This window comes from Mesoplodon bidens (assembly GCF_964165515.1).
Source record: "Mesoplodon bidens genome assembly, chromosome: 3".
Lineage (NCBI taxonomy): Eukaryota > Metazoa > Chordata > Mammalia > Artiodactyla > Ziphiidae > Mesoplodon > Mesoplodon bidens.
This window is the reverse complement of record NC_138178.1, coordinates 65,826,946-65,843,679: the sequence shown is the minus strand read 5'-3', so window position 1 is coordinate 65,843,679 and position 16,734 is coordinate 65,826,946. Positions and strand designations below refer to the sequence as shown.

The 16,734-nt window shown below is 36.0% G+C and overlaps 1 protein-coding gene across 1 annotated transcript in view; it reads right to left on the bottom strand.

Moving 5' to 3' along the window:
- The window catches only part of ETFA (electron transfer flavoprotein subunit alpha), an 86,481-nt gene that overhangs the window by 50,891 nt on the left and 18,856 nt on the right, over window positions 1-16,734 (bottom strand). The window contains exons 5-9 of the mRNA XM_081229245.1: window positions 15,047-15,146; window positions 13,840-13,950; window positions 13,087-13,188; window positions 11,783-11,851; window positions 5,977-6,059 (exon numbers count right to left, since the gene is read on the bottom strand). Of these exons, the coding sequence (XP_081085371.1) occupies window positions 5,977-6,059; window positions 11,783-11,851; window positions 13,087-13,188; window positions 13,840-13,950; window positions 15,047-15,146 (465 nt within the window). The remainder of the gene's footprint in view (window positions 1-5,976; window positions 6,060-11,782; window positions 11,852-13,086; window positions 13,189-13,839; window positions 13,951-15,046; window positions 15,147-16,734) is intronic.

The following is a 16,734-nucleotide window of genomic DNA, read 5'->3' as shown; positions in this document are numbered from 1 at the left end:
TGAGGTATCACCTCATACCAGTCATAATGGCCATCAACAAAAATTCTACAAACAACAAATGTAAGAGAGGGTGTAGAGAAAAGGGAACCTTCCCACACTGTTGGTGGGAATATAAACTGGTACAGTCACTACGGAGAACAGTATGAAGATTCTTTAAAAAACTAAAAATAGAGCTATGATTTATGATTTAGCAATCCCACCCCTGGGCATATATCTGGAGAAAACCATTATTCGAAAAGATACATGCACCCCAATGTGCAATGCAGCACTATTTACAATAGCCAACACATGGAAGCAACCTAAATGTCCATCGACAGGTGAATGGATAAAGAAGATGTGGTACATATATACAATGGAATATTACTCAGCCATTAAAAAGAATGAAATAATGCCATTTGCCGCAACACGGATGGACCTGGAGATTATCATACTAAGTGAAGTAAGTCGGAGAAAGACAAATATCATATGATATCGCTTATATGCAGAATCTAAGAAAAAATGATACAAACATACTTATTTATAAAACAGAAACAGACTCACAGACTTAGAGAACCAACTTATGGTTACCAGGGTAAGAGGGTGGGGGGTATGAACAGACTGGGAGTTGGGGGCTGATATGTACACACTGCTATATTTAAAATAGATAACCAAAAAGGACCTACTGTATAGCACAGGAAACCCTGCTCAGTACTCTGCTAATAACCTAAATGGGAAAAGAATTTGAAAAAGAAAAAAGTTTCAATAGGGAATGCAGCAAGGAGATCTGATGTTGGTTAAATTATGGACTCCTTCCAGTTAGTTGGCTCTCCCTCCAAAGCAAATGTACTAAAAATAAAATGACTTCCTTTTTGAAAAAAAATTTTTTTCTTTTTATCATTCTGTAAACAATTTGACTATTACATGCCTTGTAGTTTCATTCCTGTTTCCTGTTCTTGGGGTTTGTTGAGCTTCTGAGATCTGTGGATTTATAGTTTTCATCAAATTTGGACATTCTATGGTCATTATTTCTTCCAATAGTTTTCCTGCTCCAATTACACATATATTAGGCCTCCTAAAGTTGTCCAATAGCTCACCAAGGCTCTGTCCATTTTTTTCCTGTGTTTTCAAAATTTTCTGTGTTTCATTTTGGACAGTTTTTGCTGCCATATCTTCAAGTTCACTAATCTTTATTCTTGTAGTGTCTAATGGCAGGATAAACATTCTTTTCAAGTGCACAAGGTATATTCACCAAGACAGAGCATTTGTTAGGCCATAAAATAAGACTCAATGAATTTTAATACTGAAATATTAAAGAGATGCTCACCAAAATTAAATTTGAAATCAGTAATAGAAAGCTATCTAGGAAAAAAAATCACAAATGTATAGAAATTAAACATTCCTGATTTTCTAAATTAGAAAATTTTTTAACGAATGATGAAAATATATCAAAATTTGTGGGATGCATCTAAAGTACTATTTAGAGGGAAATTTACATCTTTAATATTTACATTTAAAAACAAGCAAAATACAAAATTAATGAAGTAAAGTTCTACCTTAACAGCAAGGTAAACCCAAAGTAATTAGAAGGAAGAAAATTAAGAGCAAAAATCAATAAAAAGAAAACAATGAAAAAAATTAACAAAGCTAAGAGTTGGTTCGTTGTTGGTGTAGCTGCTCTGCAAAACAGTCTGGCAGCTCCTCAAAGGTTAAACATAAAGTTACCATATGAACAGCAATTCCACTCCCTGGTACATATCTGAGAGAAATGAAAACATATATCCACACAAAGACCTGTACATGAATGTTCCTATCTGCATTATTCATAAGAGCCAAAAAGTAACAACAGCTCCCCACACACACAAACCAATCTTACACAGATTTTTCCTTCAGAAAATACAGCAGGAGGGAGTATCTTTCAACTCATTTTATGAAGCCAGCATAATGCCAATACCAAAATTAGACAAAGATATTGGGGGGGGGGAATTACAGATTATTTTGATAAAGACAGACCTAAAAATCTTTACAAAAATATTAGTCAATCAAAACCAGCAATGTATTAAAAGGATAACATATCAATCAAGTAGGGTTTACCACAGTAACTCAAGGTGGTTTAACATTCAAAAATCAACCAACATAATTCACCACATTAACAGAATAAAGGAAAAAAACCATGATCATTTCAACAGATGCAGAGAAATATTTGACAAAATTCAACAACCATTCATGATAACAACTCTCAGCAAATCGGGAACAGAAGGGAAGTTTCTCATCTTGATACAGATAATGACTTATATACAAAAGAAATAATGAATAATAGAAATAAATAGGCAAGCCACAGATTGGGAGAAAATATTTGCAAAACATATATGACAAGTAACATATCTGGAATAGATTTTTTAAAAAAAACTTCTACTACTCAATAACAAAAAGACAAGCAATTCAATAAAAAAGGTGCCATACATCTGAACAGATACTTCGTAAGGAAGACATCTGAGTGGCCAATAACACAACAGTGTTCATCATCACAGATATCAGGAAAATGCAAATTAAAACCACAATAAAGTACACCACTACACATGCACCTGAATAGCTAAAATACCAAATGTTGGTGAAAATGAGGAGCAAGTGGAACCCAGATACATAGTTAGTGGAAATATAAAACTGTACAACTACTTTGGGAAGAAATGATCCAGAGGGGTGTCAGAGTCCAAGCAAGGTAGGTAGGGTTATCTATATAGGAGGGCTGAATGTTCAGTGCAGGGTGTGGGAGCCTGAGTGGGGCAAGGAAAGCATTTGTACAGGTTAGCGTATTGGCAGGGTCCAGGTTTTTTACTGCCAATGAAAGGCATTACAAACAGGGAAAGGGAGAGTCAGAATTGACCCTGCAGTGGAATTGGTGATGTCACTGTGAACTCATGGTTTTCAGTGTAGATAGACTGATAGTGAAATAGATATAAATGTTTGTATGTGTATATGAATACATATGTGTGTATATCTGCATACATATATACATACCTACACACATTCCCTAGCTTTTTCCACTGAGGGGTCCTGGGAATAGCAACGAGCACAATTAATATCCAGATGTCAGCTTCATACTATTCTTCACTAAAAGGAACCAGGACTCCCTGGAGAAAAGACCGATGCCAGGGCTGGGATAGGAAAGGTACAAAAAGCCTGGAACATCTTATTCTGCCAGTAAGTAAGAAAGGCCTCAAAGAATTATGGGAACATGTCAAGAAGACACAGAAGCCACCTTGAAGGGGTTCTCACTGGCCAAATGTGGAACAATTTGTACATCAATTAAAATAATAACAACAGATTTTCACCCATTGAATAAAACAGGAACCATAAGTCCTATTATAAAGAAATGAATATTTATTTAACATTCATTTATAAATAAATATAAATAAATAAACTGAAAGTGAGGAGAACTGGAATATTCACATCATTTCAAAGTACCTCCTCATAAAACATTTATTAATTAAAAAGGGAAAAATAACTTTACAGTGGAGAAGTTTGACAGATATCAAAGCCTTTAATATATTTAAATTCCTTATGAAAAATTTAACCAAATGGTCAAAGTGAAAATCTAATAAGACACAATGAAATTGTGTACCATCTGACAGTATGAAATAGCACTTTTGTGATATTCCTGTCAAAGATGTATATATAACCTAAACTGAATGGTGAGGAGACATCAGACAAATGCAAATTGAGGGATATTCTATTCTACAAAATAGCTGTCCTATAATTTTTCGAAAGTGTCAAGGTCATGAAAGTCAAAGTAAGAAAGGAACTGTTTGAGATGGAAGGACACATGACAACTGTATGCAATGCAACATGTGATTATGAACTACATCCTTTTGCTATACAGGACATTATTGGGACAACTGGCAAAACCTGAACAAGGTCTGATGATTAGATAGTATTAATGTAAATTGATGTTAATCTCCTAATTTTAAAAGTTGTACTGTGGCTTTATAGGAGAATGTCCTACATATTTGGAGATGATGGAGAATCATCTCAGCAACTTACTCTCTAATAGTCCACAAAAATAAAGACTTTTACTCTGTCCTTGAAAGTTTTCTGTAAACTTGAGAACATCTCAAAAAAGCTTTAAAGCCTTAAAGAAAAGTACACACACACACAAATAAATATGTACACATATATATACATGTCGAAGTCTAACTCAGAGTTAATGAATCAGAATCTCTGGGGCTTACGTGATTTATGTTAAAGAAAGTCTTCAAAGCCTTTAATGTATTTAAATTCCTTATGAAAAATTTTCAATAATCCTATATTCATGACAGTAATGTTGAAGAAAGCTGACTGTATGACATTTATTTACAATACAGGTAAGGATGCCACTGGTCATTCCCTGTCATTCTGCTATCCTACTTAATAACAAGTGTGTTGTTACTGAAAAGTCAATGTAAATAAAAGTTTGTCTCCCACCATACTTTCTTGTAGAAGTATTACTGATTAGGAAGGTTGTGGGTCTGATCTTTTGTAAATAAATTCAAGCCTAAAGATTATCTATTCATGTAAACTAGGACAAACAAGATTTATACCAAAAAATACCTATGTGCCACACCTCATTAAATGCTAGGGAAGGCTCAAGCTTACTTGCTCAATAAATGCTCTCACAGCCTGACTAATGCAGTATCACAAGCAAACAGGTCACATGGTTTTGTGACTTTGTTTATTTAGTAACTATTTTACATTCTGAGATCTTATCTGACTTCAAATAAGCTGAATAACACAAAAAGTATTAACAACCATCCATACATTAGATCTTATAAAAATTAAAAATTTCCGGAAAAAAAAAAAAAAAAAAGGGCCTCCCTGGTGGCGCAGTGGTTGGGAGTCCGCCTGCCGATGCAGGGGATGCGGGTTCGTGCCCCGGTCTGGGGGGATCCCATATGCCACGGAGCGGCTGGGCCCGTGAGCCGTGGCCGCTGGGCCTGTGCGTCCGGAGCCTGTGCTCCGCAGCGGGAGAGGCCACAGCAGTGAGAGGCCCACATACCGCAAAAAGAAAAAAAAAAAAAAATTAAAAATTTCTGCTCTTCAAAAGAAAGTGAATAAAGAAGCAATAAAAAGACAAAGAACCCAATTTTAAAATGGGCAAAAGACTGAACACTCTTCAAAACAAACTTCAAAAGCAAGACTTAAATTTTTTGCCTATTTTGAAACTTTGAATGAACCTCTGATGGAACAGGGCACTGAGATATGAGATTTTTTAAAATGGATATGACTTAATATCCTGTTTTGAAATACATTAAAAATTTTTTGAAATATATAAAAAAATTCATTTTCCTCCACACAATAAAGACTTAAACTGGCTGAGAATTGTATTCACTGAAAACCTGAATCATCTAAGAAATGTGAACAATCATTAGATATTGTTAGTGATTCAACTTTGAAACCAAAGTATTCCTTTTGTAAGTTTTGGATAGTTTTAACTGAATAGTCTAGTATCACTTACCCATATGGATAAGAATTTTCTGAATTTCATGCAACTAGACATAATACAGAAATAAACTAGGTGTTCAGGAAGATATAAGACCACAGTTGTCACTCACAGCTCCCAATTTTGAGATTCTGTGTTCATTAATATAGATTCCTCAGTTTTACTGATAGATTTTATAATATATAGGCTTTATGGTAAATAAATGTTAACGTGAACTTGTAAAATCCATTTAATAATAAAATGCTGCTTCTATCAATTTTATATTTAGTGTTGTGACATAAATTTGACAAACTATTCCACTGTTTTAAAAAATGTGAAAAACAATGCTGGATTTAAGAACTGCTCTGTGTTTTACTGAGGCCAAGAAATCCACAGACCTGTGAGAAGAACACATTCACCATGGTAATGGCTAACTGCTTAGGTACACTGAATAGGACACCAATCACTGGGATGATTGTTCCACAAATATATACAGTTCTCATCCCCATAGAATTCTGCATGGCATATTTTATTGCGATACTTACCGGTGCTACTATTTTTCCTGTCTGTCCAACTTGCAAGTCATTGGGAACAAAGCCAGCATCAACAGCAGCACGAGACGCACCAACTAAGGAAAAAATATTTGTCATTTTTTTAAGCTCTATTATTCAACTAGCTGGAATATTCACTGATAACAGTAAAAAAGAAAAAAGACACTGATAAAGTACATATATAAAACATACAGGGCTTCCCTGGTGGTGCAGTGGTTGAGAATCTGCCTGCTAATGCAGGGGACACGGGTTCGAGCCCTGGTCTGGGAGGATCCCACATGCCGCGGAGCAACTAGGCCCGTGAGCCACAACTACTGAGCCTGCGCGTCTGGAGCCTGTGCTCCGCAACAAGAGAGGCCGCGATAGTGAGAGGCCCGCGCACCGCAATGAAGAGCAGCCCCCGCTTGCCACAACTAGAGAAAGCCCTCACACAGAAACGAAGACCCAACACAGCAAAAATAAATAAATTAATTAATAAACTCCTACCCCCAACATCTAAATAAATAAATAAGCTGGATGTTTAAGTCAATATTTAGAAAAAAAAAAAAAAAAAAAAAAAAAACATACATTATAACCTGTTTGGGATGTCATTATATAATGCTCCTTTACACCATAACTTCACAGCTTTTAAAGAAAGGTATTATAATATCTTTACCTCTAGGACCAGATAAAGAAGAGTTACATACAACACAAGATAAAGGCTTAACCAGTATTTTCTATCTAAAAATAAAAATGAAAATTTAACTAGCCTTCTATCCTCATTCAGCAGGAGTCAAAAGGAGCCCTGTACTTGGAGAAAAGGTACCCCCTCTCCCAGCAGGGGTCAACAATGAGCCTCAGGTCCTCTTCATCTCCATCTAGAGAGGACAAAAAGGGGGAGCCCTAGTGAATACTCCTCACTACCTCTTAACACTCACAGACTCACCTCCACTACCTATCACGAGTCAGTCAGGACTGATCACATTCTGCCCTTCACTTACATCAGTCACTGCAACAAGCCCCAGACTCAAAGGTTATCCTTCATAACCCATACACTGATCCCCACAATGCCCTGCATGCTCCCCAGTCTGCACACTTCTCCCACTGCTCCCCAATTCCTGAAACCTTACACTATGATTTCTGGAATTCACAGCCTGATACCAGCAAACCACAAGTCTCTCTATCTTCCACCTATCGGTCTAAATGTTCCCCGAGGACAAGGATTCCCCTGCAGCCCTCTCCAGCAGATGTCGCTTTGTCTGCCACCATCTTCATACCACTGGGCCTAGAGGTGGTGCACCAGGCCCTCACTGCCACTCTCAGAAAGTTTCCCCTCCTCCCTCCTTAAAACCCTTCAGCTTCAAAGCTCATGTCATCAGATTATGTCACCCATATATTGCTGTGTCATCTATCAACCAGCATGTCAATTCCCTTCATTCCTCAATGATTTTTAGCTTCTGGGTCTTTGTCACTTTCTCCAATACTAGTCTTGTCTTAATTCTTGAAGACTTTGACACCCTGGCTTCTCAGTTCCTTGAGCAACTCTCCTCCAGTCATCTTGTCCTTCACTCTACCCATGGTCATATCCCCAACCAGCCCATTAGCAACATCCCTCAATGATCTTGATTTCCAAAGTCTCTCTGTGACCTCTCCTTTCTAGCTGACTATTTTTAGTACCCTACTCCAACAACCCTCTGACCACACGGGGATCCACAGTTCTATTCATTGTCCCTCTCTCCCCTCATGTTCTCTCTTCTTTCTTTACCCAGCTTAATTTCTATGATCAGTGACTCTAATCACTCCTTTGCATATGTCTTTAATTTCTTTGCCCTCCTCTTGTACCATCACACTCAAGTGGAAATCCTCCATCTCTGGTTACTGATTAAGCGATCTTTCCACCTTTTCCATACCTGTCCTACTATAGTTCTGCATGACTGGAGAAAAACACCAATACTCAGCCATGTTAACTGGGTTTTACTTTAAATAAATAGGCCTTAATTCTCTCTATCTTTCTTAAACTATCGATATAATTTCATATCTTTCCTTCTCTCTTCAAACTTCCAATACTCTTTAAGATTCTGCCTATTTCACTGAAAAAGTTGAAACAATCAGAAGAGAATTTCCACATGCTCCAACTAACACATTCACCCATCAACCTGCAGCTGTGTTCATATTCTCTCTCATCTACTCAAGAACATCTCTCCAGTAACTCTCCTATCTCGTGTATGATTAATCTCTCCCTCTTAACTGAAGCATTCCTATCAGCATATAAGTATGCTATTATTTGTCCAATCTTTAAAAAGTCCCTCTGTTCGTCTCACTCCCCCTCTAGCTACTGTCTATTTCTCTGCTCTCCCATAGAGTTAAAAGCCTCTAAAGAGTTGTTTGCATCCACTGTCTCCAATGCCAGGCCTCCTATTCTATTTCTAAAAATTTTTTATTAAAATATAACACACATACAGAAAAGCACACAAATCACAAATGTGCTACTGCTCAATGGCTGATCATAAAGTGAATACAACCAGGTAACTACTACCTAGGACCATTCTTTTAAACCCACTCCAATCAGGTTTTTGCCCCCACTACCCACGACCCCCATTACTAAAACTGCTCAAAGTCACCCATGACTTCTAAGTGGCTGAATCAATTAGTCACCTTTCAGTCCTCATCTTCCTTGACCTTCCGTCCTTGCAGTATTTGACATAGGTGATCACTCTTTCCCTTACTGAAACACTTCATTTGGATTCCAAAACATCATACTCTATCCTGATTTTCATGCCTTACTTACCCATTCCATTTGGTCTTTGTTCTCCCCTTCTCCCCTACCTCTTAATCTTGCAGAGTCTAAGGCTTAGTCCTGGGACCTCTTCTATATCTACACTCAGTTCCCTTGGTGAGTTCATTTGGTCTCATGGCTTCAAATGCCAAATAAATGCAATTGATTTCCAAATTTCTATCTCCAGCCCAAACTTTTGAACGCCACATTCCTATACCAATTGCTTAATTGACATCTCTATTAGGATGTCTATTATTAGACATCTCAAAACTTAGTACAGTCATTCCTCAGAATCCGCAGGGGACTGGTTTCAGGAACCCCGCCCCACAAGGATACTGAAATCCAAGGATGCTCAAATCCCTTATATACAATCAAATGGCATATATTTGCATATAACCTATGTATACAGGCATACCTCAGGGATATCGCTGGTTCGGTTCCAAACCACCACAGTAAAGCAAGTTACATGGATTTTTTCGCATATAAAGGTTATGTTTATACTATACTGTAGTCTATTAAATGTGCAATAGCATTATGTCTAACAAAATAATGTACGTACCTTAATTTAAAAATACTTTATTGCTAAAAAATGTTAATCATCATCTGAGCCTTCAGCAAGTCATAGTCTTTTTGCAATAGTAACATCAAAGGTCACTGATCACATATCGTAACAAATATAACAGTAATGAAAAAGTTTGAAATATTGCGAGAATTACCAAAATGTGACACAAGAGACATTAAGTGATCAAATGCTGTTGGAAAAATGGCACCAATAGGCTTGCTCAAGGCAAGGTTGCCACAAACGTTCAATTTGTAAAAAAATGTAATATCTGCAAAGTGCAATGCCTATACTTTAAATCATCTCTAAATTACTTATAATACTGAATAATGTAAATGCTATGTAAATAATTATAAATACAATGTAAATGTTATATAAACAGCTGCCAGTGCAAGGCAAATTCATTTTGTTTTTTGGAACTTTCTGGAATTTCTTCCCCCCGAATATTTTTGATCCATGGTTGGTTGAATCCATGGATGCAGAACCTGCACATATGGTGGCCTGAATGCATGCCCAAAACTGAACTCTTGGTCTATCCTTGGAAACTGTGCCACCTGGGGTATTCCCCATCTCAGCTAATGGCAACTCCATCCTACCAGCTGCCAGATAAAAACTTTTCCTCATAATCTATATTCAATCTATCAGGAAATCCCAATGGTTCTACCTTCAAATATATATCCCAAAACTGTTTCTCCCCACATCTACAGCTACTAACCTGGTTCAAACCATGAGCATCTCTCACCTGAATGACTGAAACAGTCTTCTAATTGATCTCCTTGTTACTGCACTTATCACCCTATAGTCTATTCTCAAAACTGTAGCCAGACTGATGCTTTTAATATGTGTCAGATCATGCAACTCTTTTGCTCAATGGTTCCCCATTTTACTCAGAGAAAACCAATCTCCTTACGAAGGCCTACAAGCCCTATGTGATCTGGTCTATTACTTCCAATCTTATCTCTTACCACTCTCCCTTTCTGCACTTTTCATTCCAGCCACACTGGCCTCCTTGTTATTCATCACGGAGGCCAGACACCTTCCTGCCTTAGCAAAAAGCCCTTTGCACTTTACTGGTCCCTCTACCTGAAACACTCTCTCTCAGATTTCCTCATGGCTTGCTTCCTTACCTTCTTCAAACCTTTATTCAGATGTCTCCTCATTAAGGCATACTCCGACCAGCTTATTTAAACCTGCAATCCTCCCCCTCCAATCCTCCTCCTTCTCCTTTTCCTGTTCTATTATTTTCATAGCATTTACTACCCTCTAACACACTATATTACTTACTAATTTATTGTGTTTACTGTCTGTGGTAGGCAGAAAAATGGCCTCTCCAAAGATATATTCACTTTCTAATACCCAGAACCTGTGAATTACCTGTATGACAGCAGATAGGATAAAAAATTAAGGATCTTGGCAGAAGGCACTTATCCTGAATTATCTAGGTGGGTTCTAAATGTCATCACAATATCCTTGTAAGAGGGACACAGAAGGAGATATGAAACAGATAGAGAGAGAAGAAAGTAATGTGAGGACAGAGGCAGAAACTGGAGTGATGCGGCCATAAGCCCAGGAATGCCAAGGCAGCCTCTGGTAACTGGAAACAAACAGATTCACCCCCAGAGGGAGTGTGGCTCTGCCAACACCTTGATGTCAACACACCTGTGGCCTCTAGAGCTGTGAGAGAATAATTTTGCTTATTTTGTTCAATGCTTTTGCTTACCTCCTAAAATAGTGCCTGCCAAATGGCGGACACTTGATAAATATTTCTTCAGTGAATGAATGAATGAATGCATGAATGAAATATCCTCAGTCAAATACCACCATCTAATTATAAAGAGTTAATATCCTGCCTTTATTCAGACAAAACCATAACTGTTTCTATGGGTACACATATTAGGTAATATAAAAGGACAGGAAAAGCTTAGAAAGTTATACACAAAACTCTCAAAAGGGGGAGAACAAAACAGATATTTCTATAAAAAGAAGAATATATTCATGTAATGGTTGTATAATTAAAAACTAAAATATTTTTAGTTTTCTGATTTTTCAAAAAACATCATTCCATTCTCAATATACTTTTAATAACAAGATGTCTCTTCCCTATAAATTTAAAAAGTAATGTTAAATGTTAATTTCTACTTGTATGAGAGAGTTATGTTAGACCACCAATAAAGGGAAAAATAAGGCATTCCTGAAGTAGGCGATGAAGCTGACATTTAATTTTTTTTTAATGGAAAAAACTACTGAAATGTGGCAAATGTTAAGAGTGTCATATAAATAATAAAAAAGAACATGGACAACCTCTCTTCACTGAACACTATACCATTTACTTGGAGACTAAGAAAAACTGTTTCAGAGAGAAAAGTTGAAAACCAGAGAAAGCAAAAAATCTGCAGCTTTGAATGACTTATATACAAAAGAAATAATGAAGAAAAAATATTTCCAACGAAATGGGAACATTTTTCTACTAAGGAAAGTAACTTTACCTGCAGCATGTAGTTGATCTGCCAAATCGTACAACAATTTAAAGTTCTCTCCACTCTTCAAACCCCGACCTCATTTAAAAAGATGAAAAAAAATATTGAGCAAATATAAACTCCATTCCATAAAAATTTTGAACTTTGTATACATGAGTGAATCTTCATATTACACAACTGCCATCTCCTCTATAAAGCCTTTCCTGAGTTCTCCCATGATACTCCTGTACTTCTCCTATAAAGCATTCAGCACTACTGTAATTAACTGGTTAACTAATGGTATAATCAGTCTTTAAAATCAGTCTTCCCCACTAGAAGAAAAACTCTTTCAATACAAGATCCTTACCTATCTTGGTCACTGCTATATTTAGCAATACTTAGCTGAACAACTGAAAGAAGTTATTATTTTCATGGAAGTCATTCCACTAGACTTTCAACTCCTTAAGAGCAAGAACAATCTGCCTTTTCCTCTTTGTTTCTTCAGCACTTTGCAATGGGCCTGGCAGAGAACATATACCCAATAAACATTTCTTTAAAAAATAAGTGAATAAACTAGTCAGATATACCTTTTTTGAAATATTAAATTATTTCCTCTCAATGCCACTTGCAATAGGAGGCTGTTTGGAAGCTTAATTATTTCATTTGATGTTTAGTTTGTGAAGATTTTTAAATCACAGCAGTTATTTTTTTAAAAAGCCAGCAGGTTATAAAATGTAGGCTTTTTTGTTTGTTTCTTGGTCTTTTTTTTTTTTTAAGTAAGAAACATGACATACAAAAAGAAGCAAGTCTTGTGCAATATTAAGAGCTTTGATACTAAATGCGAAAAAACTTTCAAAGAGTTATCCATAGAGACCTGGACTGCACTGGAGGTCTTTCAAAGAAGAGTGAAGGGTGGGAATCATACAACACAGCAAGACCTGGACTGCACTGGAGGTCTTTCAAAGTAGAGTGAAAGGTGGGAATCATACAACACAGCCCTGAGATTCCAACCAGTTCTTTCTGTGATTTCAGAAGTCAACCATACTCTTCTGAATAACACAGAAGTCAGTCAAAAAGACAAAGCTATGGAGTTGAGATTTGTACCATGCTCCCCCTGGTGCCAATGACACAGATTTGCAACAGAAAGTCCAAACTGTGTATTAAACGCATGATTTCATTTTCCTAATCGGTAAAATAGGACTAATACTCGCAACTTGCCTACTTCTTACATTTGAAAAAACACCTGTGCTCCTCTAAAATGAGTACTAATAAAAGCAAAGTATTTTAAGTTTACATCATTTTTTAAAATTAATAAATTACAATATTCCACTTACCACCAGATACCACCACTTTGGCACCTGTTAGCTCTGGTCGATCGCTTTTTGTTAATTTCTGGTCAAGCCATTCTGATATCCCCACTGGGGAAGCACTTGATGCTGCATATATTGATACATATAACAAAACATAGAGCATGAATTCAAGTTCTACAGTAAAAAATAATTTTTTAAGAGAAATACACAAAGAATTAATTCCAGGCAATTTAACTTTGTTAGTTACTGTGAATTTTTTATGCCACTAATTTCATTCTCTCTGATTTTATGAAAGACAACTAGATTCCACCTTCACCTCATTAGCTGTATGACTTTTGAGAAGTCATGTAACTCTCTGAGTCTAGCTATAAAACTGGAATAAGCCTCTCTCTATGGGGTTCAACAAAATACTGTATATGTTAAAGTATAACACCTTCCGTAAGTTTACTATTATTAAATTATTCCATTATATTGAATCTCTATTATAACAGGCAACAGTGAGAGGGGAGTAAAAAATCTTTACAGCAACATAACGGATTAATCTTAATGCACCCCCACCTCCTACCCTTTTGATGTACACCAAAGCAAATATCCAAGGACCAAAAATGATATAAATATTTCTTATTTTTGTATAAACTTGGGAATAATATTTAGATTGAGCTCTCAAACACTCTGCATTAGAAATTTAACTAGAAGCCTTCTCTTATTCTAATATAATGTCTGAGCTAAAAACCAAAAAACTGAAATAAATACAAACAAATTCAAATGAACACTCACCGTTTTCTAAGCTGGCACTACCTCCACTTGTCGCTGCAGCTTCAAAAGATGTTCCTCGGACAGAAAACACCTTCACTTTTTCATCACACTTCACTGTACATAAAGCATTTCCTGTAATACACATTTATTTTTAAAAAACCACCATGAAAGGCAAAAAACTTCCCAAATAGTCCTTTGAGGTTCAGAATTTACTTCACAAAGAGAAGGAAGAAATAACTGTAGACCAGTTACTTGTTTTCTACCTTTACTAAGTATAAGATAAAGGACTATAACACTGAAGAAACATATCAGTGGCTCTCTGTATAACCTTGGATGTCTTTAAAAATAGAACAAGTGCTGACCTGCGTGGAAGAAACAAACTGGAAAAGGCAGTCACACTAATCAGGTACACTCTTCCTAAAAGGAATATAAACAAAAGCTTCCTTCTCCAAAAACAACATAATCAGTAACTCAACAACATGAGCTGCAACAACTTAATAAGAACGAAGCTACTATGCCTTGCTAAGGGAGGAAAATAAGTGAAAACATGATCAGGCGTAAAGGACAGGAAGTGTGATGCATCAAGACTTTTAAAGGATTTGAAACATTTCTTATGGATTAGCAATCACATTAAGAGTAACCTAAACTATGACCAAATATTTCCCTTTAAACACTACTAATGATGAAAGATCTGATTTGAGAATTGCCCATTTATACTGAAACGCACAACTTCGACCAGAAAGAACAAAGAGTTCACTGCCTTCTCCAGCCCCACTAGAGACCAGCGTGCTTAGCAAAAGATCAACTAAAGAGATACCAAAATGAATATCGTAATGCAGACGGAAATGAAGTAGAAGCAGCAAAGAAGACTGAAAATACTACTTTACAATAAAGATGTTAAAAAAAAAAAGAAAATACTACTTGAAAAAATAGAAAATTTTCTTTTCCAGGTGCCACTTACAAAATATACTAAATAGTAAATCTAATTTTTATTGATCACTGGAAAAATCTCACTCTGTACACTGAATGATCAGGAAGGAAAGAAGTGTGTTCCAGATTTACCAGAGAGAATGTCATGTCATGGTCCAGTGGCAATTCTAAGACTAAGATTGTCCTCAGAAATCTTAAGATGGTCCATATTTCAAAATCCTGTCTTCAAGATTAATCTCTGCTTTTAAAGTTTTCAAAAATTTAACATACTGATTAATTATTTTCCTTGGGTACTCACCTGCATAAATGGTTCTCACAAATGTGTCGGGTGATTTGATTGCAATGATGTCAGAAATAGGGGCAACATCAAGTTTGGCTGCTATTCTGGGCAAAAGGTTCTAAAAGCAAAATAAGCAGTGAGTTACACACATACATGCTGATGGATGGCTATAAAGTTATCAGCAATAACATTCTCTAAATGGAAATTCTGTAGAAATTTTAATTTGAATATTTTATATTTCACATGCATCTTTAGACATACCACAATTTCAAGCACAACTTTTTGGAGAGTCTTTGAGCATAAGTAAGACTCGATGATTACTCTAACTACATTAAGAGTTTTATAGCAATAAACTACCTTAACTCAGTATGTTGAATTATGAGATACGATATTTGCTTTAATGATCATCATTTATGAAGTGTGACAGTTATAGACTACTGAATTTAGATAATATAGAAAAATATTTAGAGTAGTAGTAAAATTCTCAAATACTGAGAAAGAACATACTTGTATATGTTTATTTAATGTACATGAAAGAAATAATTTCAAAGCAGACATTTTCATCTGTTTAAAAAGTGATGTTGCATTTAAAAAGATCAAAACTAACCTAAGTGTCCATCAACAGGGGATAGGTTTATAAATTATAGTTCATCCATATAATTTTAAAAAATGAGAAAAGTAAAGCACAATGCCTCTCTCTCTCTCTCTCTCTCTCTCTATATATATATATATATATATACACACACACATATATATCTCAACAAAAATTAATGTATGTGCTTTTCCTTGTATATGCATATAACATCTCTGGAATAGATACATGTGGTAACTTTGCTCCCACTAGCAGGGACCATTGGGCAAGCCACAATATTCCCAGGCCTTAGTTACTTCACCTCACAATGAGAGGAAGAGAATCTCTATGCTTCTACTCTAAATTTCTCTGACTCTCAGGCTCTAAAACAGAATCAGTTAGTGAAGAATGAATATCCCATGCTTTCTAGACTCAGAGGTTCTCTTAGATGATGACACCATCTAAGTGTAATTTTAAAAGTGAAGTGTTGCTTTGATCACATAAATAGAAAAGGTGAATTCTACACTACTTTCTACAGAGAGCTTACTCCATGGCATCCCCTAAACTCAGTACATGATACTACCTCTAGCAGGCAAACTTTCATTATGACAGTACTCAAGTTCCTCTCCTCACTCCAACCCCAAACCCTCTCTGTTGCTCTAAGAATTCTCTCAGGATTATCCTCTAATCACTCCTTTATTCTTCATCCTCTTGCATGCATGTACAATTATACTATTTAATTGGCACTAACGTGTATTTTGTTTTAAAATACTTTTTAATATACATACTATATGACCCTCAACTAAATTTATAAAGCACCCTGAGAACAGAGGTTGTGTGTCTTCTGCTCCTTGTGTCTCTGCCCAGTATATAATAAGCAGTTCTACATAAATCGATGCTAACAAGTGTTAAAAGCCTGAATCAAATTTCCTCCTGTTGCATCTGAAAATCTATAAAGATTTTCTAATTTTCAATCTATTGCTACCTAAAAGAGCTACTGAAAAGTACTGTAGTTTATAAATCCACAATTAGAAAAAATTAAGATTTCACAGGAAATAAAGGGCTTGGGAAAATAATTAAAATTCCATTGAACATAGCTCTAACTTGATAAATAAGAAGTTTAGAAGACATGTGC